Source organism: Hippoglossus hippoglossus, chromosome 13 (genome assembly GCF_009819705.1).
Source record: "Hippoglossus hippoglossus isolate fHipHip1 chromosome 13, fHipHip1.pri, whole genome shotgun sequence".
Taxonomy (NCBI): domain Eukaryota; kingdom Metazoa; phylum Chordata; class Actinopteri; order Pleuronectiformes; family Pleuronectidae; genus Hippoglossus; species Hippoglossus hippoglossus.
The window spans coordinates 13,874,448-13,891,797 of NC_047163.1; the positions used below are offsets into that span (position 1 = coordinate 13,874,448).

General features: G+C 41.6%; 1 protein-coding gene across 2 annotated transcripts; it reads left to right on the plus strand.

The window, feature by feature from the left end:
• Positions 1-4,218: 4,218 nt before the first annotated feature.
• Positions 4,219-17,070, plus strand: gmps (guanine monophosphate synthase). Of its 2 annotated transcripts, none has more exons than XM_034603538.1 (16): positions 4,219-4,647; positions 6,024-6,196; positions 6,336-6,450; positions 6,952-7,049; positions 7,589-7,692; positions 7,942-8,135; positions 9,227-9,392; positions 9,736-9,887; positions 10,093-10,266; positions 10,793-10,898; positions 11,108-11,223; positions 12,405-12,530; positions 13,559-13,674; positions 13,769-13,899; positions 14,700-14,872; positions 15,026-17,070. In XM_034603538.1, the coding sequence occupies exons 1-16, from the start codon at positions 4,621-4,623 to the stop codon at positions 15,125-15,127; spliced, it is 2,073 nt and encodes a 690-aa protein (XP_034459429.1). In that variant the 5' UTR covers positions 4,219-4,620; the 3' UTR covers positions 15,128-17,070. The 2 variants fall into 2 exon arrangements, with proteins under 2 accessions (XP_034459429.1, XP_034459430.1); XM_034603539.1 differs by lacking the exon at positions 4,219-4,647 and adding an exon at positions 5,290-5,725.
• The last annotated feature ends 280 nt before the right edge of the window (positions 17,071-17,350 follow it).

The following is a 17,350-nucleotide window of genomic DNA, read 5'->3' on the forward strand; positions in this document are numbered from 1 at the left end:
CGCGTGTGTGCAAGTCCCGCTCCCTCGGCCTTCTCCTGCTGCCAGCAGCCTTTTAGAGACATGGACAGAGGGACAGCGTTGAGGACCAGGTCAAACTAGCTCAGTTAAAATCATTTTGCACTGCTAAAGTAACATCAGTGTATTCAGTCTGTTTCCTGTCCTACTTAATGGATCATTGTACTTGAGGATAAACAGCTCCTGTTGCTGACCTCACACTGCTCTGCACACTTCGGTCGCAGGGATGTAGACTTCCTGACAGGAGCTGTTGGACTCACAGGGACACTCTGTCTCTCCTCATGTCCCCAGCAGAGGGAGCTTCATACTAACATCTAATCCTCACATGACTAGGCCTCAGAGATCAGAAAAAACCTCATTCAGTTGGATGGAGGTCGGAGACATATCCAGACTGGATATTTCTACTCTCTAATATCTCCACTGACTTCCACAACAAAACCTAGGCTGATATCCTTCAACCAAATACAAATAAACTGTTATATATTCATTTATTACCATGACACTCAAACTCGTCTGTAGTGAGTGTTTGTCCATGGTTAAAATCAAACTAGAAATCTAAAGACTGCTGGTGCATTAAAGTAACTCATAGCTACAGCTGTCCGATAAATGAAGTAACAGTCTACCTCAACATTGACTTACACTTCTTGATGTACTTATTTCACCACTGTAAACTGCCAGCCTGCACAAACAGCAAGCAATACCATTTTTTTTTAATCAATAAAGAGCAGTTTAAAGTTCACTTTACTCCATGATCAATACAGCTCGTATCTTCAGAGGAAATATCAGTTCCACAAAACACACACCTCAGTCAAAGCAGTGTGTGTAAGATACACTAGATCCTTTCATCTGTGTATTATTCACATGACAATTAAAACAGAGAAAGAGCATTTATGAGTCTTCTTGTTTTTTATATTTAATATTTCCTTCATCGTTATTTAAAGTCTACCAAAATAATAGCATCTTTTTTTAATATCATAAATACTTGCACAATTGTCTTGTCCAAACAAAGAAGTCACAATTGTCTCAGGATAGTTTTGGAGCCTAGTGGTTAAACTACATGAAGTCAATTGTGATCAATAGGTTGAAATGTTATTGATATACATTTTTCTGTATGGACCGGTCGTTGTTTGCATCAGTCAATATATTAGTAAATGTTAAGTCAAGCATGCTTGTTCTATACCCTGATGTTTGCGTGAATAAATGTGAAATATTTGTTTATGTGCTTGTTGTCCCTGTTTGAGATCTGTGTCAAATTGAGGTGTACAAAATAATCCTAAAAAATGTCACTTTGATATCAAGAGGAAAGTAATGGATCTAAATTTTCTATAACCACCCCACCTATCTTGTCCAAAAACTGTGCTGCAGCCTCCTGGATCAATACCTCTTTTATTACGGGTCATGACGCACCCATTACACCACATTTTACTTAGAGGTAATGAATGACTGCATGCTCTGCCTTGTGGTTTCTATGAGTGCACGTGAAGCTGCTTATCCTCACAGATGGCATGTGACAACACACAAGCATTATTGGTCTGATCGGCATGTGACGAGAGGAGCACAGTGAAGCAGAGGGTCTTTGTGAGTGTCCCAACACAGAAGACAAATAATTCACCTTCCATTTGACCTCATATCAGGATGCTGCTGGAGTCTATACTATATTGCTCTTGTGGCAGTGGAGCTGTGCTAAAAAGCCGTATTCACATCATTCCAGGAATATCAATCGTATTTTTAACTTGTTTTGGAGGCTGGATTAATAATCTGTCATATAGAGCAATTGCCTCAGGATAGTTTGGGTCTATATATAGTGATTTAGGGGCGGCGCGGTGGTGCAGTAGTTGGCACTGTTGACTCACAGCAAGAAGGTTCTGGGCTTGAACTCTGCTCCGGCCAGGGCCTTTCTGTGCAGAGTAAACACGCTCTCCCACGACTTCCTCCTCAAGTGCAATGACAGGCAGGTTAGGTAAACTGAGGACTCAAACTTTTCAGTGGGAATGAATGTGAGTGTAAATGGGTATATACCAGCCCTGTATAGACTTTTGACCCTTCTTTACTAACTGATTGATTTTACAGTGTATAGATTATGTGTTTATCATCATTCCTTATTACCCAAGTTAACATCGTCATACATCTGGTTTTCAAGTCAACTTTATTGTCATTCATCCACATACACAGTAAACGGCTGAACGTAATGGGGTTTCCCACAGGCCAATGTGCAAAAAAGAAACAGTGCAGTATAAAACATAAAAAAAAAACATATAATTAGCGTTAGCCGGAGGGACCATTGTGTCCATGTGCCCAACCATCTTGGTCCCTTTTTCTGACAAACTGTCAAACACCTAATAATGTTAAATTAGGGATAAGAGAAAACCCGTAAATATACACATTTGAGAACTGAATTGTTGCTTTACAATTATTTTTAAAATCCGGCAATAAACCCGATTGACTACATGGGCACCAGGGATAATAATGAAAACTGCGAGACCCATTATTAAAAATGTCTCCATTGAGGTATTATGATTAATAGAAAAATAAGAAGCATATATCAATAATAGTACAATATAAACCCATCTACCTGTCTTAGAGAGGGGCCTTGTGCATATATGGCCCATATTCCTTGAATAAATGAACAGAAGGTCAACAGGGGCCCACAGTTTTTTTCCCCCTATTTATAGTCGCCAGGTTGATTAATCTGGTCGTGCTCATGGTTAAAACCAGCGTTTAAGTGAAGAAGCACTGTTGCAAGGTTATATTAATATTCTTGGTGCACTATAGTTAAGTTTCACCAGTTTTGATGGACACATACCAGCCAATCAGACATGACAGTTTTCTATAGCCATGGCAATAACTCTTGTAGTTGTAAAGTGCTGTTCATTACATTTCCCACATAATGATATAATATCTCACCCCAGTGATGATCCAAAATGTCTGCTGTGTAAAAGACCTATCAGTTACACCTGTGTGGGTCTATGGGTCCAAATACCTTAAATGACATATTAAACAAGTTGAGACTACACCATTTAAACCCAAACAAAGAGGGTTTAATGGAAAAATTGTCAAAGATGACCCGGAAAAACACATGTAACCAATGACGCTGAAGGTAACTTACTGTCTGCTGTAATTAAAGCTGTCTGAACAAGACTTGTGAAGTGATGAAGACCTCAGCGTCTCTCACAGCTGGAACGTACAGTACAGCAGACGTGTTAAAGTACGGGACGCTCTTCACACATACCCGCTGCCTCTGCCTGAGGGTGTTTGACTCTGCCTGACACTCGTGCATCTGAGGGTGGACACTCAGGTTAGGTGATATGTCAACGTAATGTACTGTGGGACTATGGTAACTATAAGATAGACCTGTTCCTGTAATACTCGTCTTTGTATTAGTGCATCCTTAGGTAAATGAGCAGGACTAATTAAATACTTAAATACTGTATTTAATTCCCTATAGCTAAGCCAACAACTGACATTCCCATGTTTAAATACAGGCATTTTCTCAGTTGAGTTTTCAGAGAATATTGTATATTATAAACCTGGTGGATTTAGAATAGATTTTACTGATCACCTTGTTCAGGCCCCAAACCACATGGCAGAAATGTTGACCCCCGATATGAGCCATGCAGCTCACAGCCTTTTGATCTTCAGGTGGGGCCCTTCTTGAGTTTAAATGTGACCTTGTGTGTGTGTGTGTGTGTGTGTGTGTGTGTGTGTGTGTGTATTGTCCAGGTATTACTCATGTTGGGACGTAAATCTGTTTACTCAGACACATTATGGACACTTGTTTTCCTTATAGCGGCAAAAATCAAGTCCCCATAACGTAAATAATGTAATTCTATGGTGAGGACATGTTGTAAAGTTAGTTAAGATTAGGTTTATTTGAACGTTAGGTTACGGTTAAAGTTTGGTTGAGGATAAGGTTAGGTTTAGGTTTGGTGAAGGTTAAGAATTCAGACTACGTTAAAATTAGGTTTAGTTAAAGGATAGGATTAAGTTAAATGTAGGTTCAAGTTAGGTTAAGGTTAAGGATAGCGCTAGGCAAGTAGTAACTCTGGCTAAGGTAGAGTAAGTCTCTCTAATAATAATAATAATAATTCTCGTTTTGCTTTGGTAACCTTTGACTATGGGGGGTTAGGGAGTGGCAGGGGTCTATAGGAGACCCCCCCCTGGTGTGTCTGTGACAATCACTTCACTGTAAAAACATCTCACATTTAATGAAACGTCCAGTAGCAGAAACCACTCATGTCTGATCAGTGACATCCTCCTGGTCTGTCTCAGCCCTCACGAGGCCACTCACTCCCTCCACTTTCATTTTCGACACATTTTACTCTGCGCTCCTCCCATGAAACACACACACACACACACACGCACATTTATTTGGTGAGATCCCACAGTGAAGCTGATTCTTCAGCCCGAGGAGGAGGAAGAGGAGCCCACACTGTGACAGCCCGGCCTCTCAACAACACGCTCCAATCTGCCGCTGCAGCAGTAGTCGGCGTGCTGAGCCAGGAGCGAACCGGTAGCTGTCTCTCTCTCTCTGTGTGTCAGTGTGTGAGACCCGGGACACCGAGGCGAGGGGGAGAGCTCATTCCACAACACAGCACTCAGTCCTCCATGGCTCTGTGCAACGGAGAGAGCAAGGTCAGTAGCAGCGGGGAGTGTCCGGTACCGGGCAGCCCGGGTTCACTTGGCGTTAGGACACCGAGTGTCCGGTGTACCCACTCGCCCGGTTAGTCCCGGCCTGTGTGCACCTCCGGGGGGGAAAAGTTAAGGAGGGAATGTAACGTTTGCCAGCAGCGCTGAGCAGCACCCAGCACCCTGTTGTGCGCCTGTTGCAGCGGTACATGGACATGTTGCTCGTGGCTATGCTAACGTACCGGACAGGACATAGGTCCGCGGTGTTTAGCGCAAATATAAGCCGTGACACATGTCTCCTCGGGGAGCGGACGCCTTTCTCTTGTCCCTCTAAGACCATCTGCCTCCAAGCACCGCGTGGGCTTTAGCATGGCTACGCTAACTTGAGCTAACAGGCTAATGCTAACTCGTCCTGTTTATACTATCCGCGAGCTAGCATGCTACGCGGGCGGTTCGCCTGCTAGCTAATAGCCGCGTAGCCGCAATTTTGCAATGACAGTGGTTATAGAAGCCTGTCATGCATTGCGAAAGCTGTTTAGAAGGCAAGCTAATTTCTTTTTTGAGCTAACTTTAGGCTAACGTAAACGGAAATGTTTGCCTACGTCGCTTCTAAGCTAGTATGAGTAGGGGGTTACCGGTCTGACAACCTGAGCTGCTGCTGTGTTACCAGCTGACTCGGTAAAGTTTGCTCTGGGTTTCCTCCTGGTTGTTTTTCAACAGTCACTGTGCTTGATGACGCGTTGTTTTAAGAGCTTTACGACACTTTAGACTTTGCATCCGAGGTGCGCAATCAAAGTTGTTTTTAGAAATGTCAATGGCGGAAGTGTTTCCCAGCTCCACGTGGGATTCTGTCTCGCAGTCCTCGTCTACACACTTAAAGTAAAGGCACTTCCTATCAATGATCTGACCCCGCATAGCCTGTGTTAGGAATAGTTTGATTTCCGCATAGGCTTATGAAATAACACCCGTACACGCAGAGAGGGGAGAGGAACAGTATACCGTGATAAGGCGCTTTGACTAATTGGTGGGTTTCATGTGATGCTGCTGATGGGATGAATGACTGCAGCACTCCACATGAGTGACGGTCTGTATTGTAGCTCACATGTCCATAATTGTGTTAAGCCTTATTGAGTCCCATTTGCCATGGGGAAGGGGGGGGCAGAGGTGCAACAGTGAAGAGTAGAGGGAATGGGCTACCTTGTGATGCCACCAAATTGTTAAGGAGATCGTTAAAACTATATTTGTGTGTCCCTGTCGAGGTCCTGTCACCTGGTAAACACAAGTGTGCAGAAGTGACATTGGGCGTTCACACACACCTCCAGCACTGTAAACATAACAGTTTGTGTGTGTTTTTTTTCCTTCCTGATTGTGTGTGTCAACAGCTGGAGATCAGCAGCACAGAGCAAAATGGGTCATGCGAGGGGGCGGTGGCGATCCTGGATGCCGGGGCCCAGTATGGCAAGGTGATCGACAGAAGGGTGCGAGAGCTGTGTGTACGCTCCGAGATCCTCCCTCTAGAGACCCCGGCCTTTGCTCTCAGAGAACAGGGATACAGGTGAGCATTTGAGGCACCTGCCATGCACCACAGATGTTTTTTTTTTCTTTCTAGCATTGTTATTGCACTGTCCTGTCAATATGAATGTTTTGCTGTACATTTTGACTTTATCGTTAACGCTCTCTCACAACCTCCTCAGGGCAATTATTATTTCAGGAGGTCCAGCCTCTGTGTATGCAGAAGATGCCCCCTGGTTTGACCCTGCCATATTCACCATTGGGAAGCCTGTCCTTGGGATTTGCTATGGGATGCAGGTATTCATGTGTACACACATTCAGTAAAATTCTGCAATGAGAAGCTGTTGAAGTGATAAGGGATACCATCAACCCCATTCAGACCTGGTATTAACATCCTTCATGAGTTATCCGATCACAAGTGGTCAGATGATGTACGTGATTAGATATATAGATCACATATAGTGCCTGGAAGTGAGATTCAGTCACAAGTGGTCTTTGCTTTGGTATTTGCTTTCACTCTGAGTAGCTGTACTGTATTATCACTCAACTCCAGGCTACTGTCCAGCGCTCTTGGGCCAAAGGGGACTTAACCACCTTCTACAAGGGCAGTTTGACATTCACTGAGGAAGACGAGAGCGTTGCTCGCTCATTTTTCCACACTAGCCTGAAAATTAAAACCAGCAGCTTCTCAAGCACATTTCTCTAAACTGCAGGCCATTGTGCAATGTTTGGAATCACACTAAAATGTGATCTGTGTCCAAGTGTTGACTTTGCTGTGTGTGTATGTGTGTGTTACAGATGATGAATAAAGTGTTTGGTGGAACAGTACACAAAAAGAGTGTACGGGAAGATGGAGTGTTCAGTATTGGACTGGACAACACTTGTTCTCTCTTCAGGTAATTTAGTTTCTATTACAAATATGTCACAATAAGCAATAAGCACATTGTTCTCATGAAGCTACCCATTCGCACACATCCTTTTAATTTTACAATTAGATACAGTGGTTTGGCTATGTTCATTTTTGCAGCAGTGGCCAAATGTATATCTGTATTTGCTGATATATTTCAGGCCGAGAACATGACTGATTTGGTACTTTGTAAGAGTTTATTAAATCGGTGAGGACATGCTTGGTGCAACAATAACATGAATCCTGTGCACAGAAGACAGCATCACACTACAAATGAGGTTGTGTGATAAAGCAAGTTTTTGTTCTGGTTTTTCCCAGGACCACATTTACTACATAAACTGCAGAAGCATTCCTGCAGTCACATATGGTTGTTAGACAAATACTGCGGAGTCTAAAATAGAAGGCTTTTATCACTGTCTGCCTCTAACACTTGACTCAAATGCACACCCTGAAAACAGTCACTGCACACATAACTATCATACACCACATTCCTTTGTCTTATGTCTGTGTGTCTGTTTGTCTTAACAGAGGCCTTCAGAAGGAGGAACTGGTCCTGCTTACCCATGGAGACAGTGTGGATAAAGTGGCTGATGGCTTTAAAGTGGTGGCCCAATCTGGGAGCATCATTGCTGGTGAGGAGCACACTTCAAATTTAATTTAGAATCAGATTGTGGTGCATAAAAACTGTTTTGTTTTGTTTTGTTGTAGAAAGCCTGAGACTGTGTGCATGTATTTACATCTGACACGACCTTTGAGAATAATGTGCAATCTCTATTTTGAGTTTGTTGAGTCTTGTACATAGTTGTTATTTTTAAAAGACCCCAAATTTGACCGTGGCAGTGTTTACATTCCCGTCATCACGTCTCTGTTTTCCCCAATAGGGATCGCTAACGAACAGAAGAAGCTGTACGGGACCCAGTTTCACCCCGAGGTCGACTTGACAGAGCGAGGCACGGAGATGCTGCGCAACTTCCTCTTTGAGATTGCGGAATGCACAAGTACCTTCACTGTACAGAACCGCCAGCAGACCTGCATCAATGAAATCCAAGAAAAAGTTGGGAAATCTAAAGTTCTGGTGAGTGAAACTGCACCAGATTTAATGAGTGTGTGTGTGTGTGTGTGTGTGTGTGTGTGTGTGTGTGTGTGTGTGTCAAAAGCATTTTTAGGGCAGATCTACTTAAAAGAAAGAAGCATGTTTTAACCTACAATGGGATATAAAGCCGAGTTGCTGAGTGTGAATTGTGCTGGCTGCTCAGAAAGTGGTGACAGCAGCAGTCATGTGAAGTTAAGTCGAACCAATTAAACTCTGAAATTAAACCCTGTTCTGTCTGAAAAGAGGCAGTCGACTCCCTGAGAGGCTTCAAACTGGGCTTCATCTCAGGGGAGTATGAAGGCGATAAATGAGTGTAGGGAACAGGCACAGGATTTATATTTCTAGAAATACATGTAGCCTCTTTATTTTTTTCTCAAAAACAGTATGTCTGTTATTTGTTACTATGTGGCATTTCGGGTATGAGATTCCCAAAAGTTGGTAGCCAGCTAAGTAGAAGCATAGCAGTCAGGAGTCAACTTTTCCAACTGCCTATTATTTTACACCCTGGCAATAGATACAACTGCACATAAACTTAAGACAATATGACTGGGAAAAGTAGTCGTTAATGTGAAGGTAAAATAGAAGTGTTAGTGGTGTCCAAATTCAGGGCCAACATCCTTGGTACTCTGCATTTGAAGACAGATGTCATCACAGTGGTGCGACTAGACTGTCCCATTTCAAGGGGTCCTTCAAAAGTGGCAGAAAAATGTCTTTCTCAGGCCAACCTATCCCAGGATTCATTGCACTGCAGTGACAAAGCTAACAAGCTAGCTATTCAGGTGGCTGAGCAGCAGTAAGTGCAGCGGCTCAAAGTAGCTAGTGATGCATCAGTAAGGCTGGGACAAGTTGGTGATGCAAATAGGAAAACCTCTGATAGACCAGACCATCTAATTTCAGTTCAGCCTGCGCTGACTATGAAGACCACACCTTTCACAGCTGAATTATGACACTGCATTTGATTTTGTTGTTGACTGTTTGCAAGTGGTCCAGTGTTTACCTGGCGAATTTGTTCCCAGTCGAGCAAGATCACATATCTTCATTTAAAGATGTTGTTTTTCTGAACGTATCCTCAGGTGCTTCTGAGTGGCGGAGTGGACTCCACAGTGTGCACAGCCCTCCTCAACAAAGCTCTGAACCAGGACCAGGTGATCGCGGTTCACATTGACAATGGCTTCATGAGGAAGAGGGAGAGTCAGAGTGTGGAGGAGGCCCTCACCAAGCTGGGTATCAAACTTAAAGGTGGGTGACTAAGTAGAGATGGTACAGTTAGAACTGACGGGTCTAAATAAAGACTTCAAGATGGGAGCTTGTTGACATAATGAAATAAGCTCTTGTGATTTCAGCTGTTAATCTAATTGGAATTTATTAAGAAGTGAAATCAGAAACCTATTAGAATCAAATTATAGCTTCTTTTACACTAGGTATTGCCATTGTGGGTAATTGATATTATTTTGTCATTTGATAGACTGAATGAATTATCAGCACATATGATTTGTACCAGCCTTAGATGTGTTTTTGTGTCTCTCGTAACCCACCTGTGTCTTCTGCCTCTCCTTCTCTCCCCCATCATGTTACTCCTCAGTGGTGAACGCAGCTCACACCTTCTACAATGGAACGACAACCCTTCCCATCTCTGACGAGGACAGGACGCCACGGAAACGCATCAGCAAGACCCTGAACATGACCACCAACCCTGAGGAGAAGAGGAAAATTATTGGAGACACATTTGTCAAAGTGGGTTCAAGGTTTTAATCGATTATTTTATGAAACATACTAAATAATGTTTTTATTATTGCTATATTTTAATCTTAACCTGTCTTGTTACTGTACATATCCTCTTTAATCACATTATCTCTTCAGCTTCACATTTATATGGTATGGTTTCTTTGTCTGTGATTCACTAGTTTACTGTTGTACCTGACCTAATGAATTGTCACAGGTGGCGAATGAAGTGATAGGAGAGATGAATCTGAAGCCAGAGGAGGTTTTCCTGGCCCAGGGTACCTTGAGGCCCGATCTCATCGAGAGCGCCTCTCCTCTCGCCAGTGGCAAGGCGGAGGTCATCAAAACGCACCACAACGACACCGAGCTCATCCGCAAACTCAGAGATGAGGTACTGCTCACACAATGTTTTGTTCTGCTGCTGTGTATGAGTATGGGAATACTGTGCCTTTCAGAGATGTTTACACTTATGCTTAAGGTCATAAATCTCCATCACTTCCTCCCTCATAAACATTATCTAGAACAATTATATCAAGATACTTCCCAATTACCTATTTGGAAGCTAATGAAATGACTGTGTAGCTCATACGTGAATTGAAAGCTTAAGATGTTAATGAAGATGTTTTGAATTATGCTGACTATTGACAGTAAATCCCTGATTGTACACTTGTATGGCAGAATGATGACAAATGTGTAAACATCACTTTCTTTTATTAAAAGTTAATCTGTAATCCTTTATTCTTCAAAGAGACCTCCTTCTTAATTCATGGTTAAAGATTTAAATTCACTCAAGGCAGCACCGAAGTGACAGTTTTTCTTTTTGCTCAGCCCTTCTGCATAAACGCTATGCAACTCAAACATATCCCTGACTCCCCCACGGTTGCAGTGCTGATTCCACTTGTTTTATGATCCTCCAGGGAAAAGTTATCGAACCGTTGAAAGATTTCCACAAAGATGAGGTCAGAGCGCTGGGGAGGGAGCTGGGCTTACCAGAAGAGATTGTCTCCCGACACCCTTTCCCTGGCAAGTACAGAAACACACACTTCTATGATATTACAGCTTTGACAGAACTGTACAAAACTGAATTTTATCAACACAATACTGAGCAATGTTGACTTTTCATTGTCTCCTTTCTGTCTCTTTCTCTGATGCTTAGTCAATCAGACACTCAAATCTGTCAAATAACTCCTGCATTTTCTAAAAACTGCTTCTCTCTCTTTTCTCCCTTTTAGGTCCTGGTTTGTCCATCAGAGTGATTTGTGCAGAGGAACCATATGTCTGTAAGGATTTTGCTGAAACAAACAACATCCTCAAAATCATCACAGACTTCTCTGCCAGCATCAAAAAGGTACAGAACAACACTAACTCATAAGAAAGTGTAATGAAGGGGTGGTGTATAGCTCACCTGGTAGAGCTGCTGCCCCATGGGGCCCCTCTGCAGCGACCCGCATTTTGATTCCAGCCTGTGGTCCTTTGCTGCGTGCCTCCCCCCATTCTCTCTGCCCCCCTTTCACCACTAGACTCTCTCTGTCCTATCAAATAAATAGGTACTGACTATTTGGATGACCTATGTTTGTGGAGACTATTCTAACAGAATCCCAATTCATGCAATTTCAACTAATGGGAAGAGGAAAATGATTTATCAATTTGATGGCCAGCGTTTGCAGTGACGCGTGCACATTTTTATTTATTAACTGAATCACTGCTTATTGAAAACACCTCTGAACTGCTGACACTGTAAATGTCCTGACATCAGATATTTGAGGTCGTTTGCCGATCGAGACAAATCAAAGACAGATGCAGGACTGGGGGAAAGTCCAGCTCTGATAAATCACTGGTTCCCTGCAGTGATCTTGCAAATATGACTTTATTTCTGAGGTAGAAACTCAGGCAAGTTATAATCTCTAGAAATAGAAATACCAAGTTGCTGTTTGTATAAAATAAGTCATTACAGTGGAAGCTCTGCCCACACACCAAACTAGAAAACATTGGCTGCTATTCATTTAATCAAGGATTAATAATGTGCAACCTCTGCTGGTTGGTTTAACAGATTGCTACATAGGCCTTATATCATGGTAATGGTAGAAAAGCCTAATAATAGTTGAGATGTTTTGAGATTTTTCTCATTTGGTTTTGATTCTTTGTTTATCACTAAGTCAAATTAAGGCCAAATGTGAAGAACAGAAATTAAACATTAGCTTTGGTAAGATTTTGATTTGCTGCAGGTTGTCTGACACTACAACTGAGGTACAGGAAAGCTTTTCAGTAGAAGAATAATTTAATGTTAAGAGTTTATCTACATTTTAATCAAGTATTTCTACTTTGACATTGGAAATCAGGGTTTTTGTGGATATTCTGACAAAGTTGATCTGAAAGTCCTTTGTTCAGCAGTTTCAATGCTTCGTGTGACATTTCATAGGAGAAATTTCATTTATCTGTGTTAATTAAAAGTATTGATGATTTGAAAGAACTGTGACACATTTTGAGGTAGCTGCCGTCACAATCAGCTTCTGTGTTTCTCCTCTCCAGCCCCACACTTTGCTGCAGAGAGTCAAGTCGTGCATATCAGACGAGGAAGAGGAGAAGCTCATGCAGATCACCAGCCTTCATTCACTCAATGCCTTCCTGCTGCCCATCAAAACTGTCGGCGTCCAGGTAACCAGCCTCATCACATCTCACCAGTCACACTAAATTTATACGTTGTGTGTTCTCTATCCCACTGAATCAACAATCTAAGGTAATAATAATAAGGATGGAAATGTAGCCATTCAGGTTAAACTCACAGTTCAGTCGTTACTGAAGTGTAATATTTATCTTCATATAAAAACCTTGTAAAATGGCTTTTACCAACAAGTTTAAGATTCAAAGACTCTGTCCTACTTAATTTGATATTTAATCTAAAATTCTATCATAAATGACAAGTGACATTATTGCAAAGGTGGCTTTAAGGTCTTCACGTTGACTTCTCTACCATGATGTGGACAATACTTAGAGGAATACATTTATACATTTGTTATTTTAAAGTAGAGCTAATACAGCGGCAGCTTAAAGGCTCAAGTAAAAATACACTTTTAAAGGTTTATGTATTTTATTTGTTTGAGATTTCTTGAGTAATTTTACATATGTGGAGAATTAAAATCTCTTCAGAGTTGCTGATGTTTTATTTAAGGCTGTGAAGACTTAAAACAGTGTCTCATGTCTTAAAACTATAACTTCTTTGTTACCCATCAGACACACACACATATAGAGGTGTCTCAGTGTTTTATTCTTTGTCCAGCCAAGGGGATCGGTTTGTAACTGTTTACAATTTTTTTTCTCACTTTCTGGTTGTTTATACTGAGCTTTTGTGTTGTTTGGAGAGAACAGTGGTTACAACCACTTTCCTCCCCCACTCATCACAGTCAGTGACTGTGTGTCTGTGTGGGTGTGTCCTGTCACTTCCTGTTTGAAGCTGCGGTTTTAAATTTAGCATAAACCTCAAATTGTGGGGGAGACAGGAGACTGTCTGCAAACACAGGGAAGTTTCCCTGCCTGGGGGATTAGTTGAAATGAAAACAAACACATTTATTTATAGAAACTTAATTGCTAATCCTGCATTTGTTGAGGGCTTGTGTTTTCTTATTTGTTGTTTTATTTGTAGTTCAATGAAAACTTAAGCTAAAAAAAAACATTTTCTATTTCAGGGGGATTGCCGATCCTACAGTTACGTGTGCGGTATCACAAGTAAAGAATCTCCACACTGGGAATCTCTTATGTTCCTGTCCAGACTCATCCCTCGCATGTGCCATAGCATCAATAGGTAATAAACAAATCTTGCAGTGATACACCACGTTCAACAGTCCGCAGAACAGACAGACCCATTCATGCATGTATTCATGTGTTTCTTTTTCCAGAGTTGTGTATGTATTTGGGTCCCACGTGAAGGAGCCTCCAACAGACATTACTCCAACCTTCCTGACCACAGGCGTTCTGAGCACGCTCAGACAGGCTGACTTTGTAGCTCACTCTATTCTTAGAGAGTCTGGTAAGTGTTTGTCCCAGTAACTTCAGATATTTAAATTTAGTCCTGTGTATTGAATCATAGCAGACTATTTGGGAGGATTTTTATTGAATGAATATATGTAAGTTATGTTCTATAGAGTCATTCAGTTCTTTGATTGGATCAAATATTTCCACATACATAAACCGACAAGTGCACTTGTGTGCATAGTTACACCCATAAAGGGAATTTCACGTCTCCAGAGGCAAAGCAAATATGAATTTTCAGTTTTCCAGTGAGACGACCATTTGAAATGGCTTCAAAGATCATTTTTTCCACTCTTCATATTACTGGTACTTTTACTTTAGTAATATATTTCTGACAGCCCTGTTTTTTTCCATTGCTGACACCCAGTGAAGGCATCATAAGTAAAATGGATATTAAGGCATCGGACTTACCAACAGATAAAGGTATAAACAACCAGCTCCTGAGTCTGCATTATTTCATGTTCAAACTACAATAAAATTATGCAGACTCAAGTGCTGGTTGTTTATACCGGTATCTGTTGGAATAGTATATAGTGAAGGTGGTAAAGGAGTAATACAAGTGAACAAGATAATTTAGACTTTAGTCATTGGCATTGTCAAATGGATAAATGCTATGTGACTATTTATTTTTTAAAACAGAGAAGGAAAGATGTTTTCCACCATTCAGAGACATGAATTTGTTTAAGAAATAGTTTTTCAATTTCTAATTTAGAAGGTGAAGCCACATTGGTAATTGCAATTATACAAATTTGTCAGAGCAGCATTACGTTTTTTTAATTTCGGCTTTTTTTCTTTCAGGCTACTCCGGTAAAATCAGCCAGATGCCAGTCATCCTAACCCCCCTGCACTTTGACCGTGACCCACTGCAAAAGCAGCCGTCCTGCCGGCGCTCTGTGGTGGTCCGCACTTTCATCACCAGCGACTTCATGACTGGCATCCCCGCTATGCCTGGCAACCACATCCCAGAGGAGGTATACAATGATTTACTCTTAGTGATTGCCCGATAGTTGGTGGCATCATCTTACCGCCATGGGTCCCACCTTAAGGGCCAGGGACTGAGCGTTAATCAACTCAAGAATTAAATAAAGGGCGTTTGTAAGTGTTATCTGTTTTTATTTTCCCAGGTGGTGCTGAAGATGGTCAATGAGATCAAGAAGATCCCAGGCATCTCCAGAGTCATGTATGATCTGACTTCCAAACCACCGGGCACCACAGAGTGGGAGTAAAACGCCACACGACGTCACACCGACAGGACACGCACTCACACACGATGCACAAAACACACTCAACAGATATCAGAGAGGGCTGGTGAACTCCTCCTTTTCGGCTGTCCTTCCTCCCTTCCAACCTTTTTCCTCCTCCCCACTCCTCACCCCTCTCCCCTTCCCCCTCCTCTCTTTAACATTCCCACGGAAGGCAGACCGTACTGTGACGGGCGCACGCGCAAAGGTGCTCCCGCTCTGCTCTCCCCACCACTCCTCCCTGGTCTTAATATTTTTTGGCGATAGGGATTGATTTATGTCGGTTATTGATAATGTATTGTTATTTTTTTGGTCCGTGTTTTTCCTCTCTATGACAAAAAGATAAAATTGCTGCTTCCTTTTTTGAGGTAAAGCCATTAAAGGCGAGCGGCGAGAAGCTGTGAAAGTTCAGAAAGTGGACTTTATGTTGTGCCTCAGGTTACGGGATGAGCTTGATATGAAATAAGCAAAACAATAGTGTGACGAAAAGGAAAAAAAAAAACAGTGGAGGGAGGATTTGCAACTCTTCAGCAATTGTTTTCTGCCTTTTTTTTTTGTCGTACGTTTTTTGTTGTATTATCGTAGGTCAGAATGTTCTCCGCCTAAAGACTATCCTCTCTATTTGTTCGTTTTCACTCTCTGCCTGTATACTGTGCTCTGAAGAAGGTTGTCTGAGCGGACGTTAACCTGCACAGACGACCCGAATGACCAATCAACAGTTTTTAAGCTTTTTGTTTTGCCAAAAGTAGAAAATGCCGTGGTTATGTATAACATTGTGGGCTCCTCGGGCGACGACGCTGTACCTGCTGTGGACAGCCGTCAATGAGAATAGCTTCAGTATGATGACTGGTGTGCAGCTGTGCAGGAGGCTAATATGATGGGTAACGTTTATTGTGCCTGTTCTATTGTTTTTCTTTTTTTTTTTTGCTTTGTTGTTTTCTTTGGTGTGACCCGACCTGGACTATTGACGTTTCCAGAAAAGAGGATATAACACTGTTCCTCCTCATGCTGCAATATGTATGCTTTTTATGAAGACTAAACACGACAAATAACAAAATTATAATTACATTAGAGTTTATAACCACATGTGTAAATTGCTTTTCATCATTATTTGGTGGCCCTTTGTTGTGCAGGGGCATATTTTTGCACATTTCTTCTTTTTCTTTATTCACCCATAATTCCTCTGTGCTTGATCAGCACAACAGCATAAAACATCCAGTGGGAACTTAACCGTAAGTGTGTCACTGTGTCGTGTCAAAGGTCAGGTTAAGAGCTTCGTCTGTTGCCATCTCTAGAATTACGTTCACTGTGTCTCAGAATGGCATTATCGTGTCATCTAATTTCTGTTCTGTACAGCATCATAATCTCTAGTCTTCAGTCTTGTCATTTAGACCTCAGTGAATTCAGTGCTCAGGTTTAACTGAGTTTTAAAAAGTGTACCCTACCCCCCCCCCCCCCCCCGTTAGAGACATTTCACTCAGACATGTTGGTCATCTCGCCTCCAGCTGTTTGTCTTTGTGCCTCTCACCCTCTGTTATATCCTCATATCCTCACCCTCCCATTTTAGTGGCAAAATACTCCTAATTCAAAAATAAATGGTTTTCCTCTAACTTGTCTTAACTGCTATTAGTGTTTTCCCTCAGTTCTGCCTTTTTGTGTGTTTCCGTTGCATATGTCTCCATAGAAAACAGCTTGATAATAACAGACATAGAATTTTGTAGTTGGATTTAATTGCAATATTGATAAGATTAAGTTATGCAACTATCTGTCTGATGGGTTTGTTGTTTTGTTTTTATTTTCGTTCAACAATGCTCGTTCTCCTTAGTAATGTGCCTCAAACCAAGCCACTGCATGCAGTTTCAACTATGACGACATTTGTACAATGGAAAACTGAGCTTTAATAAAGATCTCCATGTTGAAACTTCTCACATCTGTCATGAACAGCTCATCTATTGTAGACTTCTCTATATATTTATTTAGCTTATCCTCTTCATCACTGAAATATGGATCACTTAAGAAATATTTAACTTATGTCTATGGGGAGTCACCTTTGGCAGCACTTATATTGGAGTGAGGATGAGCTGATAGAATATCTTGCCATAAAATACAATATAATAATATAATATACATCATCCACTCTATATATTCATTTTTGACATGACAGATTACCAAACACAGGCTACTCAACCTCTTAACTAAATAATCTTT